This window comes from Hippopotamus amphibius, chromosome 11, assembly GCF_030028045.1.
Source record: "Hippopotamus amphibius kiboko isolate mHipAmp2 chromosome 11, mHipAmp2.hap2, whole genome shotgun sequence".
NCBI classification, from domain to species: domain Eukaryota; kingdom Metazoa; phylum Chordata; class Mammalia; order Artiodactyla; family Hippopotamidae; genus Hippopotamus; species Hippopotamus amphibius.
In genome coordinates this window covers 50,427,119-50,445,172 of record NC_080196.1, presented here as the reverse complement: position 1 = coordinate 50,445,172, position 18,054 = coordinate 50,427,119, and the positions used below count along the sequence as shown (strand labels likewise).

General features: G+C 36.2%; 1 protein-coding gene across 7 annotated transcripts in view; it reads left to right on the top strand.

Moving 5' to 3' along the window:
- RBMS3 (RNA binding motif single stranded interacting protein 3) overlaps positions 1 to 18,054 on the top strand; it is a 707,061-nt gene that overhangs the window by 539,759 nt on the left and 149,248 nt on the right. For all 7 annotated transcript variants that reach the window (XM_057698459.1, XM_057698462.1, XM_057698461.1 and 4 more), the window contains exon 7: positions 10,959 to 11,065. In XM_057698459.1, the coding sequence (XP_057554442.1) occupies positions 10,959 to 11,065 (107 nt within the window). The remainder of the gene's footprint in view (positions 1 to 10,958; positions 11,066 to 18,054) is intronic.

Sequence of the window (18,054 nt, the reverse complement as noted above, 5' to 3'; positions counted from 1 at the left end):
GGATGACACAAAGCAGAGTGTTTTATAGTAATTCAGCATATTGAGGTCTTTCCCCAAAGTTGACCCTGGTAAAACAGATCATAATCTATACAAAAAGAAAGCTCTTGTTTTACCACTTTAAGTTTTAGTGTCTCAAATAGAACCTTTGAACTCTCATCCCTTCTAAAATTCATCACTGTGATGCTTGTAGTTTGGGGTATATTTTCAATTAATGATACTATATCTATGGTGGAGCTAAAAGAGAAAAATGGCTCTAAAAGTCATGTTTTTACGTGTGCCGCAAAGATATTAATAGCACCTAACATTTGTTTTGTATGTTTCATGGTTCATAAAGGCTGTTTCTCTTCCTATCTTATGTAATTGTCACACATTTACTCCCAATATTTCATTCATTCAACTAACATTTACTCTATGCTACTATATACCAGATTTAGGGTTAAGTGCTGAATGTAAAGTCACCTGATCCCATGAATCAGGGAGCGGCCACAATTTAAAAGTAAGTTCCAGAAATCATAAGCAGCTGGTCCAAGGTTTTATAATGAATAAATGGTAAAATTGAGATGTGAAAATAAAAATCATGATCAGCAAAATGATTGTATACATCATACCTTCAACTATGCTCAGTTTGTGAGAATTATGTCAAAGACGGCTTTTTCCTTTCAGGAAAACTTTTATATGTTCCTGGTTGGTGACTGCTGCTACCTGTTTTATAACTAATCACCATGTCCAGATTATTATAATTGAGTATGATTTTTTTAAGTTGAAAAAAGACACATTACCAAACCGCAGTTGTTTGGAGTAGCCAAATTTGCAATAATCTTTAGGAAACCGGGAAAAAGTTTCCATGCCTCCTTTAGATACAGAAGCCTTCCTTACAGATGTATTAAGTACCAAATGTATTCTTAAGAAATTTAGAGACTGTCTTCAAGCAAAAAAGTTTTAAAAACTTGACAGACATATCCACTGCCCAACTGGATTGAATAGTCTTGGCTTGTTCAGCTGAGTGGATACAGAAGGAATGATCCTGTGTGTTTTGCTGTTGTCAAGTCATGGGACAGTTTTCTGAGTGTCTTCTGTTCTAAAAATGAAAAGTAGGCATGCTTACTGAAAGTGTGTGTGTGTATGTAATCGACTATGTTCCAGAAACTACATTATGCTTGAGGAAAACAAAGATGAATAATGCAGGTAGCCTACCCTCAAGAGGTTTTTGATTTAGTAGAGCAAAGCATGTAAACCTGAGCGAGCAGAGATGTTTTACACATGCTGAATTAGATGTCTATATGGTAGGTGCACACAGAAAGAGATTGGAATCGACCTGCAATTTTTCTATTACTTGTTAAATGTTTGCTTTGCTATCAGAAAGAAAACTCTTTAAAGTCAAGAACTGTGTCCATTTTATTCCCTGTTTAAATCTTTCATGGATAGCACAATATCTGGTAGACAGCACTTATGTTTCAAATTAATTTTGAAAAAATTTCAGGAAAGGTTGAATGAACATATTGAATGAATGCATTAAAACATTAATTAATGGTAAGATCTCTCTGTGGGAACTTGGGGCAGGGGGGTATGGGAAAAGAGGTCAAGAAAGATTCTATGAAAATGATTAAGTGGGAAAAATGGGAAGCCAGTCAGGATAGAGGATCAGTATAAGCAAATCTAGGAAGGTGTGAAAGCTCTCAACCCTTTCTGAGTAGTCCTGTAAGTGGAAATAGAGATGTGTACATTTGGGTCGTGATTTTGGATAGCATTTTGTGCTAAGGGGTTTGGACTTTATCCTATAGGTGGACATATGGAAGATTAGCAGGAAAAAGTTTGCATTATAGGAAGAACTATAGGCAATTGAAATCCATATAAAATACCTTTACGTCTAGTCCTAATGGAAGAATTGATACCTATCTAAGAAAAATGAATTCAGGATAGTTACTCAGTCTTCCCCAGGGGTAGTCTAGGCCTATACTCTTTTATCCCTTTGCTTCTGTAGGAAGAACAAATGGATGTTCTATTTTAGAGTGGTTTGTATGTGTTGTTTTTGCATTGTTTTTACACTCAGCACCTCCATGGTGGGGACTGACTTCTTGTATGACTCCTTAAATAGATTTAGCTATAGATGTTTACAGCACATATAGTCTTTAACACCTCTTTGAAAACTTCAGTTTCTAGTGTCTCAGTTAAATTTATTTAGTATCGATTGGTAAGTGATTCAGGCTCCATGAAAGCACTCTTCAAATTGTCACGATTTCAGTTCCTTGAATCTTGAATTAGAAAATCTCAGTCCCAAGACATTGCCCCCATAAATCCTTCATCCACTGAAGAGAAGTTCTCCTCCCAGCTTATACCTGGAGCCCTGTTACCTGCATGATAATATACAACTTTCACTTTGAAACTGGAATATATTTATTTCTACTAACTCAGTTCACTGAATTTTGGGAATTCTTTCAGTCTCTAGCCCAGGCAATATATGCTTAGAAACAGCTTGTGGGAAATTGACGTATGTTTTCTTGACCTGAGTTTGGGTTCAGTTTGGGGGTGCATATGTGTTTGCTTCCTTGGTAGATGACTGTAAGTGGATACCGGGAAAAATCCTGATGTTTTTCATTATAAGATTCCTCACTCTGGTTCCCCCTCCATTTGTTTTTTCCTAGGGTAAGTAACACGAGCTCCTCGTGAAATCGGAGTCACACCTGGGACTAGGACTTGAAATTCCCTCGTTTTTTGCTTTTTCAGGCAGGCTGGCTAGTTATATTTAAATATGGAAATTATGGGACCCTATGCACTCTTAAAGAGGAAATGGTTGTGCTCTCACTCTTAAATCCTTTAGGATTTCATTAATATAAGGAATCTTAAGTTATTTTGTCTCTCTGTCTGCATGTATTTAATAATTTGATCAGCAGATAATGAATTGTGTGCTACTCTCAGACAATTTGCTAGGCCTCTGGGGCAAAGGTGAATGTGACCCAGCTCCCAGCTCCAATAAAATCAAATTCTCCTAATAGCAGAGAAGAACATGGACATGCATTATGGAAATTTAATGAGATTTAGCTGGTCCCCTATTGGTGGACATTGATAAATTATAGTATGTGATAATTATGCTGCAATAGTGAGCAGCATTTCAAAAGGATGATATGTGCTGATACAGAAATTTCTTCATATATAATTACACAAACAATAAAACCCACATTCTGAGCAAGAGTGTCCCTTTTGGAATTAAAAAAAAAAAAAAAAGAACCAGATAGATGGAATATGGATTAGTAGATATATATTCGTGCATTTTCCTGGAAGGAATTATAGGAAACAGGATGGGGGGAGTTGAGAAGAGTTCTTGTACTTTTTATTTTCAACTTTTGTATAATTTGAATTTACTAACAAGAGTGTCCTTTTGTTTCTGTGTTTATTGATTTTTAATATCAAAGGGATATCTGTATGATAAGATTATAGCTATATATTTTTTCTTCTTTGTGCCTCTTTCTAATAAAAAGTGTCATGTTACATAGAGTATGTAGTAATCTATAAAGATTACATATAGTGTGCAAAGAGCTCTATCAGGAGCAAGTACAGCACTGTGAAAATATGAGGGAGGGGAGGAGGAAGAAAAGACCAGATATGGTCCATCCTGGTCAGTAAATGAGATGCTCTTGTTTTAAAGGCTCTTTATCTTAGAAACATTTTCCTTTGATGTTTTGCCTTCCAACTACACAAGCGTCCCCAATCTGCTGTTGGATAGGTAAGTCAGCCAGTTATAGATTAGTCAGCTGGTGTTTCTTGGAAGTACCTGTGCTTTCCACTTTCTTGGTGTCTTCACTCAGCACAGATGAGGTTTCAGTCATACTCCCCGTAGAAGGAACCAACTGAACTTCCAGCATGTTCTTTGTGGTTCATCTACTTAAAACATTAACTTTCTCTGTTACGTTATTCCCCTTACGAGGTTTGGTTTTTCTTCTAAGAATAATCTTTTTCTGTATGAAAAGAATTATCAGAGAATTGCTACAAATAAAAAAAAAGGATGGTGGTTTTCTTGTTTGTTTCCTCTTTTTAACTTTTAAAAAAAATTTAATTGAAATGTAGTTGATTTAGAATGTTGTGTTAATTTCTGCTGTACAGCAAAGTGATTCAGTTATACATATATATATTTTCATATTCTTTTTCATTATGGTTTATCATAGGATATTGAATATAGTTTTCTGTACTATACAGGAGGAACTGGTTGTTTATTCATCCTATATATAAAAGCTTACATCTGCTAATGCCAGCCTCCTACTCCATCCCTCCACCGACCCCCTCCACCTTGGCAACCACAAGTCCATTTGTTTTAGTACTTGAAACAGAGAGGTAAGCTTGAGATAATTACTTAGCCTTAGTATCATTTACCGAAAAAAAATCATATTCTGTTTTTTCCTCTTTTTTTCCTAGGCAAATAGCTGTTTCGCTTTTGTTGTCACTCTGGAGCATTTTCATTTTTTGTAAGGCTATTTCCCACAGTAGAGAATTTTATTTGCAACTAAATATAAGCATTAATCCATTACTAAGAGATAAAATTGGAATGTATATGCAGATTACACTTTGTGTTATTAACTTTTTGTTTCCACCATTTTACATTTCTTCTCCCATTTTGGCCTAAATGATAGGAGTACACGTGTCTGACATTTGTAAATATTACCCTTATAATTTGTTTATTCTGTTAAAATAAACTGTTATTAGAGTGGCAGTATAAATCACCTTAGCAGATCTCATTGGATGCTTGGTTTTCCCTTCTAACCTGTGCACAGAGAACCACTGTAATCATATCTCAGTGAACAGTCAGTCTTTTTGCTCTGTCCTAAACTATGGGTCAATCACAAGAACTGCCTAAAACTCCTTTCCTTTTACCTCTGATGGTAAGGAAGGTAGAAGGTAAGCAGTTGAAGAGAATGTCTGATTAGAAATCCAGAATACACGGTTCTGGGTATGATGTTTCTATCAGCTACCACAAATTAGCTGGCAATTCATCATTCTTGTATTTTCCTTATTGGCAAAATAAAGAGTTTAAATTAAATACATTTTAAGGTCAGATGACAGACAGGGACTATAGGCCTTCCAGGATGGAGTTTTAGTACAACTAAGAACAGTCCAAACAACTGCACCTCACTTAGTGCACAAAATATAATTAAATGGTAAACAGGCTGCTCGAAGCTGAAAGGAAATGGAATGAAACAGCCCACACTGCCATATGCAAAAAGCTTTCTAACTCCAAATATAATAATGCTGTGTTGTAACCTTCAAGTAATGTTTATCATGTCAATTATGATCTAGATTTGGGACTTGCTGTTTCTACATCTAGGAAGATATGTAGCTATAGATACACACATACGTATCTGTGTATTAACTTTATCATTATAAAGCATATGTGGGAGAGAAAGTAACAAATCATTTGCATACAAATCAGAGGAATTCATCTGCAAAATTTCCTGCATCTAACAGCAAGTATTTTATTTTTTCTACTGCAAAGCACTTTATTTTTTTATTATTTTTTAATTAACTTTTGTTGGAGTAGAGTTGACTTACAATGTTGTGTTAGTTTCTGCCGTACAGCAAAGTGAACCGGTTATACATATATCCACGGTTTTTTAGATTCTGTTCTCATATAGGTCATTATAGAGTATCGAGTAGAGTTCCCTGTGCTGTACAGTAGGTTCTTATTAGTTATCTATTTTATATTTAGTAGTGTGTCTATGTCAATCCCAATCTCCCAAGTTATCCCGGCCCCCCCTTCCCCACTTGGTACCCATAAGTTTGTTTTCTACATCTAACAGCAAGTGTTTTAAAGGTAGTAGTAAAAGTATAAGGACATGGGTTCTAACATAGAGTAGAATCACACTTATATCCATAATTTGTACATCTTTATTATTTATCCCACATCGGTACATGCTACTTCTGTCTGCATTGAAGGAATTTGGGGTCCTAATCAGGTAGAAGTCAGCAGGAGGTTTACGCACTGTGGAGAATGATAGTAAAGGCTGAAAGTCCAAATACATTGTGTGTCAACTTAAAGGAAAACACAACATAAGGGTTGTTAAAGTTTTATTCGGGGACCTTACTGAGGACTGTGGCCTGAGAGACAGCCTCTCAGAAGCTCTGAGGGAATTATTCCAAAAAGGGAGTTGAGAAACCAGCTTATATATGATTTTTGGCCTGGGAATATGTGCAGTCAAGCTTATATTACTGCTAGTCACAAAGAGCAGATATCTTAAGTTAATGATTTTAGTGCTTTTCTATGTATGGGAAGACGCAAGAATCGGGGTGCATTAAAATTCTCCCTGAGATATGCATCTAATTGTCTAAGGGGCCTGTTTGTCCAGAGCACAGAGTGCCTCATCCTGTTTTTCATCCCAGATTCCCCTCACGGTGCCCTGTTGATAACAGCAGTAACTAAGGACCTAGGTCTGGGGGTTGAGCCAGGTTCTTGGTTCTTTGTTCTCAGTTCTAGTGCTGACAGTTTTCAGCTGGAGTTCTAAAAGTGTTTCAACTGCATCCTGTCATTCTATCCATCTCATTTATTAATATTTTCATTTAGCAAACATTTGATGGAAGCCTGCTTTTAGCCAGACTTGGTGTTAGTCCTTCCTGTGCTCAGTCATGATCTGGCACTTGGAATGGGGAGAACCATGCATGTGAGCTGTGATTTTTCCAAACTCAGTGGTGTTGGATGTGATTTCTAAGCTAGAGGATGTTCTATGGCTGTCATGCTAGAGATAGACATCCATTCTCTGCTCCCCAAATCCTGATCTGTATTTCTATTAGGATAGCCATTGCAATCCATTAGAGTATTCCTTTTACTTGGCTTTTTCTCTCTAGACTGTGACCACTTTGTCAGGTCCAGAGTCCAGGGTAGTGAAACATATACATGTACTGAATAACTTTCAGTTTTCTTTTTTTAATGAATGAATGTGTTACAAATGTTAAGTTTAAACATCCTTCGATTAGTATCATTTTTAAATTTATTAATATGAACAGCTTTTTAATGTACAAGTTGCCTGAATATCACACGGTTAGTTTAATTAAAAAAAACTAATTCATATTCATACCTGAAAAAAAAGGGAGTTTCTAGGTTGAAATTTTATCATATTTTATCTTAGTTCTTGAAATTCTTTTTTTTTTTTATTTTTTTCTTCTCATCCCTCTACTCTCACGCAAAGATTTTTTAAGCTCATCTCCTATAAACTGCTTCTGTTGTCATTAGCTTACTCTCTCCACCCAGCTCCTTCCACTCTATTTTTTTTTCTGAAGTAAGATTTATAATCTGAGATGAGAAACTTTTAAATTTAATATTTAAAACATCAGACTTGCAAGTTATGTTAATAAAGAGATTTTTTAAGAAAAATCACCACAAATCCAATATAAATACTAGAAGAATTTAAATAAACTGAATGCTAAAAATTAAAAATGTTCAACTTCTCTAAGGGACAGCAGGAATTCTGCTGTTAATACATATTAGCTGAAATGTATGTCAATATCTACCTATAGAATATGATGTTAGAAACAGTTTCAGTGAATCATAAAACTGAAGGTGTGTTGTTTTAAATAAAAATCAATATATAGTGTTTTACATTAATTTTGCCAAGCGAAATATTTGTTGCCTTCTGTTTGTTTGCTTCAAGTAGCAAATCCTGTAAACCATTAGATTATTTTATCAGCTTATGCATTTGATGTTTTATGTTTAATGCAAAGTTTGGAAGACTAGAAATACTCCACTAAGCAAGAAAATTGTAATTACTCCTTCATAATTACCATGCCACATTATTGCCATGCCTTGTTATAATTATATTTTAAATACTCCCCATTTACATGAGATACCATAATGTGTTCTAGCACATTACAATCTGTGGCTTATAACTGCACCTCACTTTCACAAATGCCTTTTCTTCATTTAGCCGCTATTTTAACTACTGTTAAAAGAGACTAAACAAAATTAATTGGCATCATAATACTGCAATAAGGAAATTGTAGACAATAAAATATTTCTGTGCTACTGAAATCATCTCATTATTCAGAGGAATCATGTTTAACATGTAAGATATATTTCTCCTTCCTTAAGGAGTCAGTCATAATCACATCAGTGCTTCTCAAACTTTAGCGTGTACAGGAATTACCTTGGAATCTGGTGCAAATGCAGAATTTAATTCAGTATATCTGGGAAAGGACCCTTGACTCTGCATTTCTAACAGGCCCCCCATGTGCTGATACCATTGCTGCTGGTTCTTGGGCCACGATTTGAATAGCAACACTGTCAAATATTATGTATAATCTTTGTGCAAAATGTTGTTAACAGTTTTCACACACACACACAAACTTCACCCAGACCCCTGCTATAATCACTTTCCACCTTCAAGCCTGTGAATTGTTACTGTTAGAAGACTTAACACAAACAGAAACTATTACCAAACTCAATTTCCACTCTTCACCGCTCAAAAGCCACTACTCGAGAGACAAGTGTTGGTTGGAAAGGAAAGATTGTTTTATTCAGGTGACCAGCAACCTGGAGAGAAGGTGGACTCATGTCCAAGAACCAACTCCCAAGATTCTGCTCAACAGTGAAAGTTTTTAAAGGAAGAATCATTTGGGGAGGGGGTCAGAGTCTTTGTTATCTTCCCAGCGTATAGACTTTCTTCTGATTGTTTGGTAGTGAGGTAACAGGATGGTGTCCAGGAATTTTGTGCTCAGGTTGAAGTTATCATCCTCCACCTGGGTGGGGGCCTTAGTTCCTGCAGAAGAACTCAGAGATATATTGTTATATATATTCCTTGAGGAGGAACCAGGCTGCACTAGTGTTTCTTGCCTGCTCCTCCTTTGTTTCTGCATTCTCTCCCCTCCCTGATTAGCACCTATTTGAATCTGCCCTTTGGATCTCAGGGAAGGTCAAGGAGGCTGAATGAAGCCTATTTCCTACAAAAAAGAAATGGGGGACACAGACAGAATCTGTACCCAGAAGGGTCCCACGGGGTCCTTCTCAGTTTCAAAGCATCATTCAACCTGTGACAAAAATCTGCCAAGTAAGCACTAGGTAATTTCACTCTAAAGTGACATGGGGTAGTAAGAGACAGCTTCCAGAAGAATGTGACATTTGAGCTACATTCTGAAGGTTGAGTAGTAGTTTGCCAGATGTAGGGTATGGGTCCAGGGGTGGGGTGGGGGGAGCTAGAGAAGGAAATTTCAGGAGGGAGGAAAGATATTTAGAGGTGAGGGGACTATAAAGCACTGGGGGAGGGGAGGAGACTAATGAAAGGTAAGATTAAGGGCACAAATTCTTATGTTCTAATTGATGAGTTGGGATTTTATCTTGCAGGTGTTTCTACATCACATGAGAACTAGATTATATAAATCTAATTAATGTAATTTGCTAATGTTTTCTCTTCCACTCTCAATGAAATAATCCCTTGGGAAACTGCGAATCAGAATGACACGCCTGCAATTCAAGGATAATATTATGGATATTCCATCTTATTTTAATGATACATTTGAACATTTGTTTCTGGGGTTTTATTTTTTTAATTCATTTAGTGAAACATTATGGTCATATCTTCTTTCCCATCATAATCATCTTCAAATTAATAAAGTAAGAGCAGATGTTTTAACTTAGCAATGTCAATAAATACAAGTAGATCATTGTCAACATCCATAGACTAACAGTTTATGAAGATCCCCAAATATCAAGGTGCTATGATTTGAAGCTTCTAAGACACTATCAAACATAATTTGCAAAGATAGCTCAGTGGAAAGCTAAGAAAGTCTCAGTCCATGAATTTTTGAATTTCCCTAGTGTTAAAAATAAGTTTTTGAAAGTTCTTTTTTCAGTAATGGTAAACTTCAAGATAGATTTAAAATCCAGAATCTCCTAGTCTATCTACATTTGATCCTTGATAAGCTAGACTATTGTTATCTGGTAATATTTGTTTCAAGGATGCTTCTGCAAAATTTTTTCTGCTAGTGAGTAAAAGAAATCTTAAGGTTAGTCATTCATTCAGTCTTTTCTTTTCCTGCCAGTGCTGCTCCCCAATTCCATACCTTCCAAGTTTTCATAAAAAAAGGCTTTTAAATGTATATATATACACATATACACACATAGACATATGTATAGTAAGAGAGGAAAAATAATTTTCTCTCTACACTTCCAGGTCCTAACTGAGACACCCCGTGTAATAAATGACAGATTAAGAAGAGAAAAACAAACAGGAGTTTAATAACATGTATACTTCCTATATACATGGCAGATAGTCAGAAAAACTGAGCACCTTGGTGAACATGGCAAAAGACAAGGATACGGGAGGTGTAAAGAATTAGGACCACACATGAGAGGTCGTGAATTGGGCACCATCCCGGCCAGCAGAAAGGAACTCCCAGGAGCTGTACAAAATAAAAGACTTTTATAGGCAGAAAAGAGCAGGACAAGAAAGGCATACTAGCAATAAGTGGATTGGTTGTTGCAAGGTCACTTTCCTTTAGGGGATGGCAGGAGTCTGTCAGGCAGGTTACCTCTCTAGTGCTGGCCTAGTGATTCCTGATCAACTGGTTTCAGATTCCATTTCTCAGAGATGCTGAAGCTATAATTAAGTCTCCGTTTGGTGACATGGGGCTTAGTGCGTAAGTGACTCCATTTAGGGCTTGTTGTCTTGTTTCTAATACCAACATAATCATAGGGGGTTGATTCTTGTCTCTACTGTACTTCTAAGGCAAGTTCACATTCTGCTTCAACTGATTATTTTTTCAACAATATATGTTATATTCTTTTATGGTCTGCCAGTACTTTTTTTGAAGCCCAGTTAGTTAGAACAGCTGCCAACAGAATTGAAACTAAAAGGGGGCCAAATGTCTCTCCAGAAGCAAGACGACTTCAGAAGATATGCATTACAAAGCACTACTGTGACTCACATAATCACTTATTTTTAAAGGGGATTTGCTAATGTAAAATTGGTTTTTTATCTTCCCAGCCCCTAGTGAGCCTTTACTGTGCAAATTCGCTGATGGAGGACAAAAGAAGCGACAGAATCAAAGTAAATACACCCAGAACGGAAGGCCTTGGCCCAGGGAAGGAGAGGTGAGTCCTGACTGACCTTTGCCCGGAAATGTGGCTGCAGACATCCCTCAGAAGGGTGAAGGAGACAGACACAAGGGGTCATGAGGGAACCAGGTCCTGTAGAAAACCAGTTGGCTTCAAAGGGGGCAAATGAGCAGGCCTGTATTGATTTGATCAGAATAAAATTAGTTGAGGAGGAGGATAGGACTTCCAAGTTGGCCTTAGTTCTGCACTACAGTAAGTTTTCTGTCTTTAACCAAACTCAAGACTTATAATACTCACTGAAAGACTAGCCACGAAGAATTGATCCATAATTGTGTCATAGTTATAAACTGAGGGCAAGACTACTTACCAAAACATTTTCAGTGCAATCAATAGTGAGAGTTGAATGTTTGTGTTTGAAAAAAACAGAAATTTAGATTTCTTTCATTCTACTGTTGAGATGTTCTGCTTGCACATATGTGTGTACTTACAATATGCCCATGTGCTCATAAATAGGTGATATGTGTCTTATATATGTGCATATCAATATCAAACGTGACATTTTCTGCTGGTCGAGGAGAAAAAAAGCTGAAACACACAAGGTTTTACTTTTCACAACTGAGAGAAAAGCACTGAACAGTTAACTATCCATTTACTCTCCTAACACAAAACAGTAGAAAAGCAAGCTTATGGCTCCAGCTCCACTTGGGAATGGATTCCCTTTGGTTATTTTTGTTATTTTGTGAGAAGACAAGGAAAAGGTGTCTGGGCTTCTAAGAGGTCTTTTTATTCTTTGTGAAATAGAATGGAGTTGTTTGAATGCCTTGAATAAATGCCATTTTGTACCAAGACCATCATTTCCACAGAAGAGCTTTATTTAGCATTTCTATTCAAAGCATCTACTTCATCCATTTATCATTGAAGAGGCATCCTACTTGATGCAGCATTTTACACTTTCAACACTGAGATTACAGTTGTAAGGAAAGAAAAGAAGGTGGGCTTTTTTTCTCAGCAAAACCTTTAGCCATTTTTCGGTTTCTGCGACTGTAGTCTGTTTTGAATATTTCCATGTAGATCTCAAAACCCCTTGTAAAGTGGATAGCCGTGTTCAAGTACATATAATCTATAACTCATTACCTTAAGGAAAAAGAGGATCACCACTGAGCACTTGAAACTAATAAAAAAAAAAAAGCAAGAGTTTCAGTATTTCAGTTTTAGAAAGGCCGTCAAAACGGAAGAGGGCAGGGTGTGACCGTGTGTTTTTAGTGGGCATTTTGTGATCAGCAGGCAGCCCTACTGCCCCCAGAAAAGAACTGATTTGTGATAGCACTCATTTCCACAATGGCCCCATGCCAATCATCCGTGGTCTAGAAAGACTCATTTGATCTTTCAAATCTACTGGAGTCAAATGCCTGCTGATTAGAGATTTCTGGATCACAGACCATAAGCCCAAAGCCTCAATATTTAACTAGGTAACTTAGCACTAGTAACTGAAATGTCAGTTCCTATATTATTCCATTCACTGAATAGATACCAATTGCAGCAGGACACCTCACTTGTGTCTACATTTCTTAGAAACCAAACCAATAAACATAAAAGAAATGTAAACTTAGAGCAGCCACCCTGCTATGGTATACAGAGTCCAGGGCTCTGGGTTTATAGCATGATAAAGACCATGTGTACTATTTTCATAGAAGTGTTGTGGGGTCAAGTTTAGGACCCAGGCACTTTGTAATTTCAGTGTAGGTTTTAAAGGTATATTCCTAATCTTTGTTTTCAAAAGTTGCTTTTTAAGAGCTATAGGTTTGCTTGTTGAATATGAAAATCAAGGGACCATCATAAGTTTATCTGTGACCAATAAAAACATATTCCAAGTATGCAGACATATTTAAGAGGAAATAAATTAGAAAAAGAAATGACATGAACTGAAAATATGCTTATCGGTTATCTTGGTTTCAAGATGAGCATGTTAGATTTTACACCGAGATTATGGTCTCAAGAATATTAGATAACTTTGCCCATTATTATATGTATTTTTTCTTCTATTTCCCCTTGCATTGTACTTGCTAGAGTAAATTAAAGTATGTATATTAATATGCTGTATAAAGTATGACATACAGATTAATCCTATGTAAGCAATATTTAATCATTTCTTATAAACCAGTCAATTCTAATTACTGTATTTCATTGTTTCTAAGACACACATTTTTGTTGTTGTTTTTTCACATTTTGACACTGCTGAAATTGACTCTCCTCTTATAACCAATGGCATTATTTTAAGACAGTTTGCATTTTCTCCTATTAGTCACCTGGGGGCACTACCTGCATTCTCTGCTTTAGGTCTTTGATTGCATAGATTGTATGAATTGAAATTTTAACCAAAGCAAGGACTGTGCCTCAAATTCTTAGGGGGGATTTTTTTTGCTTCCTTCCCTAATCCAGATTGTGACATGCATCTTCTCTTGAAGTCCATTTCTGGTGGGTGGTTTTGTGTTTTATTTACCTTGTAGCCTTTTGGCATTCCAACTTTATAAGAAGATTATTTAGGGTGTTTGTCTTTGCTTCTTTGTCTTGTTATATAAAATAATGGTAAACCTTTCAATTATTGTTACCTTAGATAAAATAAAAAAAGATAATTTAGATTCTGATGCTTCAGAACCTGAGTTCATAGCCCAGAATGAGGCTAATGTTTACTTGTCCTCTCTCTTGAGTTAGGTAAAAAATGATAGTGTGAAAGGGATTTCTGAGGCAATGCTTCAGATATAAAACCAGTGCCTTGCAAGCAACTTTGAAGTACCTTAAACATGACAATTGATAGGCTAATTAAAATTTTAATTTATTATGTAAAGCTGTTTTCTTCTGGGTGGCATTTTGATAACAATTCTTTTAGCGTAGTTTGGTGAAATGTTAATACTGAACACATTATACACATAAATTAGTGCAAATTGGCCAGGTTTTGAAATACAACTATATGCTGGTGGATATATTTTTGCAAAAGTGAAGAACACTGGAATATTTTAAAGTTATTAACTAATCTCTCAAGTGACACCCAAAGCTATGAGCAGAAGGACCAGGGACTGAGGCTGTGAGCCTTCTCTTTCCAAGGGCTCTGACGGTCTTACCATTTTATTTCTTAATGTAGCTTTCCTCAAGCTCTCGTCTTCATGTTCCTTTATACTCTTAAAAATTATTAGTTATTAGTTCATTAAAAAAATAAACCCATCACCTGTTAACTCAAATAGTACATTTTTTATGGAAAGTACTTTATTTTTCAAAGCAAAGACTTCTTTTTTAGAAGAAAGGCACTGTCTTCCATCTTTGCCCATCACTTTAATGTCTGGCTGAGTAGAAGATGACCAGACTTGATTTCAGGCAGACCTCGTTTTACTGTACTTCCCTTACTGCACTTGACAGATATTGTTTCTTTTACAAATTGAAGTTTCTGACAACCCTGCATTGAGCAAGTCTACTGGTGCCATTTTCCAACAACATATCCTCACTTGCTGTCTTTGTGTCGCATTTTTGTAATTCTCGGAATATTTCAAACTTTCTCATTATTATTATATTTGTTATGGTGATCTGTGATCAGTGACCTCTGATGTGATTATCATGATTGTTTTGGGGCACCATGAACTGTGCCCATATAAGATGGTGAACTCAATCCATAAATGGCGTGTGTGTGTTCTGACTGCTCAACTGGCCAGCCATTCCCCCATCTCTCTCTCTCTCTTCAGGCCTCCCTATTTTCTGAGACACATCAATGCTGAAATTAGGCTAAGTAATGGCCTCTAAGTGTTCAAGCGAAAGGAAGAGTCCCACGTCTCTCCCTGTAAATCAAAAGCTAGAAATAATTAAGCTTAGTGAGGAAGGCACGCCGAAAGTCCAGATAGGCTGAAAGTTAGACCTCTTGTGCCAAACAGTTAGCCAAGTAGTCACCACAAAGGAAAAGTCCTTGATGGAAATTAAAAGTGCTACTCCAGTGAACACATGAATGATTCAAAAAAGCAAAATAGCCTTATTGCTGACACAGAGAAAGTTTTAGTGGTCTGGATGGAGAACCAAACCAGCCACAACACTCTCTCAGGCCAAAGCCTTATCCTTAGCCAGGCCCTAACTCTCTTCAATACCAGCAATGGTGAAAGAGGTGAGGAAGCTGCGGAAGAAAAGTCTGAAGCTGGCAGAGGTTGGTTCATGAGGTTTAAGGAAAGAAGCAATCTCCGTAACGTCAAAGTGCAAAGTGAAGCAGCAAGTACTGAGTAGAAGTTGCAACAAGTCCTACAGAAGGTGTAGATAGGATAATTAGCAAAAGTGGCTACACTAAATAACCCATTTTCAATGTAGATGAAACAGCCTTCTTCGGGAGGAAGATGGTATCTGGGACTTTCATAGCTGGAGGGGAGAAGTCAATGCCCAGCTTCAAAGCTTCAGAGGACAGGCCGATTCTCTTGCTAGGGACTAATGCAACTGGTGACATGAAGTTTAAGCCAAAGTATCCAAGTCTCGGATACTGCAGACATGATGGAAACATATAGATGGACTCCCTACCCCCTTGGAACCCAAAATGGCAAAGAAGGAAATTGAAAGTAGAATCGAATTCAATTTAGGTTATAGAAATAGAATCACTGGCTGTAACTAGCTTTGTAACTACACAACAGTTAAAGAATGCCAAAGCCAAAATACAGCAAAAATAACAATAAAGATAGCAGCTGCACGAATAGCAGCTCACATTTGTCATGTTACTAACCGTTAACTGTTCATTTGATTGATTGGTTGGTTGGTTGGTTTTTTTCAGGGTAGGTAGCTGAGCAGTTGATTTGTACACATTTGTACACATAACCCACCCGTCACCAATTCTCCCGAAAGTTGGAAAGCTCTGCGTTGTCACCCATTCTGTAGAGGCATCCACGCCCGTGGATGCTAAGTGGTTCTGAGAGAATAAAGTTAAGAGAAGTAACTTGAGCTTTGAGTTGTTATTGAATAAATCTTGAGTCCTTCTCTAATGCACCCAATTGAGAATAATAATTCTTTCTGAACTTTAAGGAATCATGTGTGTCAACGTCTGTGATATGATCAAAATTGTTTGCTTTTGATCGTAATTTACCAGGCACTCTACTTGAGTGGCTAAAGGAGCCAGACACTGGAGTTTAAGTCACAAATCCACAGCTTTTGAGCTGAGTGACAAACTTTGACACACTTCTTGTTAATGTTTTTATGAGATCATGTTCACAATCATTATTTGCATTCCAAGTGTTATTTAGCACTCAACCTTTACATGGTTTTCCAATTTCTAGCCAATTTTCTCTTGAAGGTCATGTAATCAAAAAAGCCAAGAGCTGGCAAGGAGAGGGGGACTTGGATGGAGAAGATGAAAGAAAAATTTTTTAAAAAAGTAAAAGAAAAACATGAACTCTTGTAGATACCAAGGAAAAGATTGAGCTACTGGTGAATTACATGGTTGGTGTTTTCAAAGGGAAAGAAGATGAATTATTAACCTACCTATTCTGGCAAAGAATGACATTTACAAAGGTGCTTATGCAACCTCTGTGGCTATGAAAAATACTCCTCATGGTCAAGTACTTTCCAGTATCTTTTAAAACTATTATCTTTGACAGAAGAAGCATTTTGATGCCACAATTGGTGACTTTTTGGATTTAACAAAGAATTAGCAAACAGGAATCTTCTTGCATATTCTATGGACTTCATAGAGCTGAATGTAAATAATCTTTAAGCTTCTACATTCTAATCTATTTCAAGGGTGAGGTTACCAAATTCTTCTGTGTAAGGAATTTTTAGAATCCTTATAAATAGTGGTATTAATCTATAAAATTTCCTTTTGTCTAGTGAAACAGACTCATGAAATAATCATTTTAAAAAAGATACAGTTGATCTTCATTATTCGTGGGAAACAGATTTGTAAATTTATTCCACTTGCTAAAATTTATTTGGTATCCAGGATCAATAGTCACAATGCTTTCATGGTTATTTGAAGATGTGCAGAGTAGCAGAATGTTTGAGTCCCAAACACACACTCCCAGATGAGGTTGAGCATGTGATGCTTGCCTTTTTGTTTTAGTTCTTATGCTATCAACTAATGTCCTTTCTTTGGTTTATTTAGGGTAACAGTTTCTTATTTTCATTGGTGATTTCACTGTTTAAAATGACCCTCAAGTGTAGTGTTGAAGTGTTGTCTAGTGTTTCTGTGTGAAAGAAATCTATTATGTGCCTTAGGAAAAAATATAGAAAAATGAAGATAAGCTTTGTTCAGACGTGACTTAGAGTGCTGTTGGTTGTGAGTTCAGTGTCAATGAATCAACAATATATATTAAATATGGTATCTTTAAACAAAAATAGATATGAAACAAGGTTATCTATTGATCAGTTGGTGAAAATGTTGTGACCAGAATCTTGCAGGAGCCTAACCATATATTTCCTCTAGAAGCAGTGATTCAGTATTCCCTAATTCAGTGTTCATGATGACTTAATAGAATATAATTAATGCAGATAACAAGAATCAATTCTATCTTGTTTTATGATCACTGCCATTGAATGGGATCCAGTCTCTTGGTTAAGTTTATGTCTCTCCCATTGATGTAAAAAGCTATGTGCAAGTGTATCGAAAGTAACAGTTACCAGTGTATGAGCCAACTGTTTTAATTTGAAGAGCTGTGTTACAGTCTATTGCAGTCTTTATGGATTTAAACACATTAGTTCTTACTCTAATAAACCAATATGTATAAAACTTTCTAAACTTTCTAAAAATTTCTAAGGGATTTGGAAAAAGCTCTGATCCTATTTTCACTTTTGAAATTTTATTTTAAAAATTTTATTGAAGCATAATTGACTTACAATATTATATTAGTTTCAGGTGTACAGCATAGTGATTCAAAATTTTCATTTTTTAAAATTTATTTATTTATTTATTTATTTATCTATTTATTTATTTATTTATTTCCCAGCTCTTTATTGGAGTGTAATTGCTTTACACTGTTGTGCTAGTTTCTGCTATACAACAAAGTGGATCAGCTGTG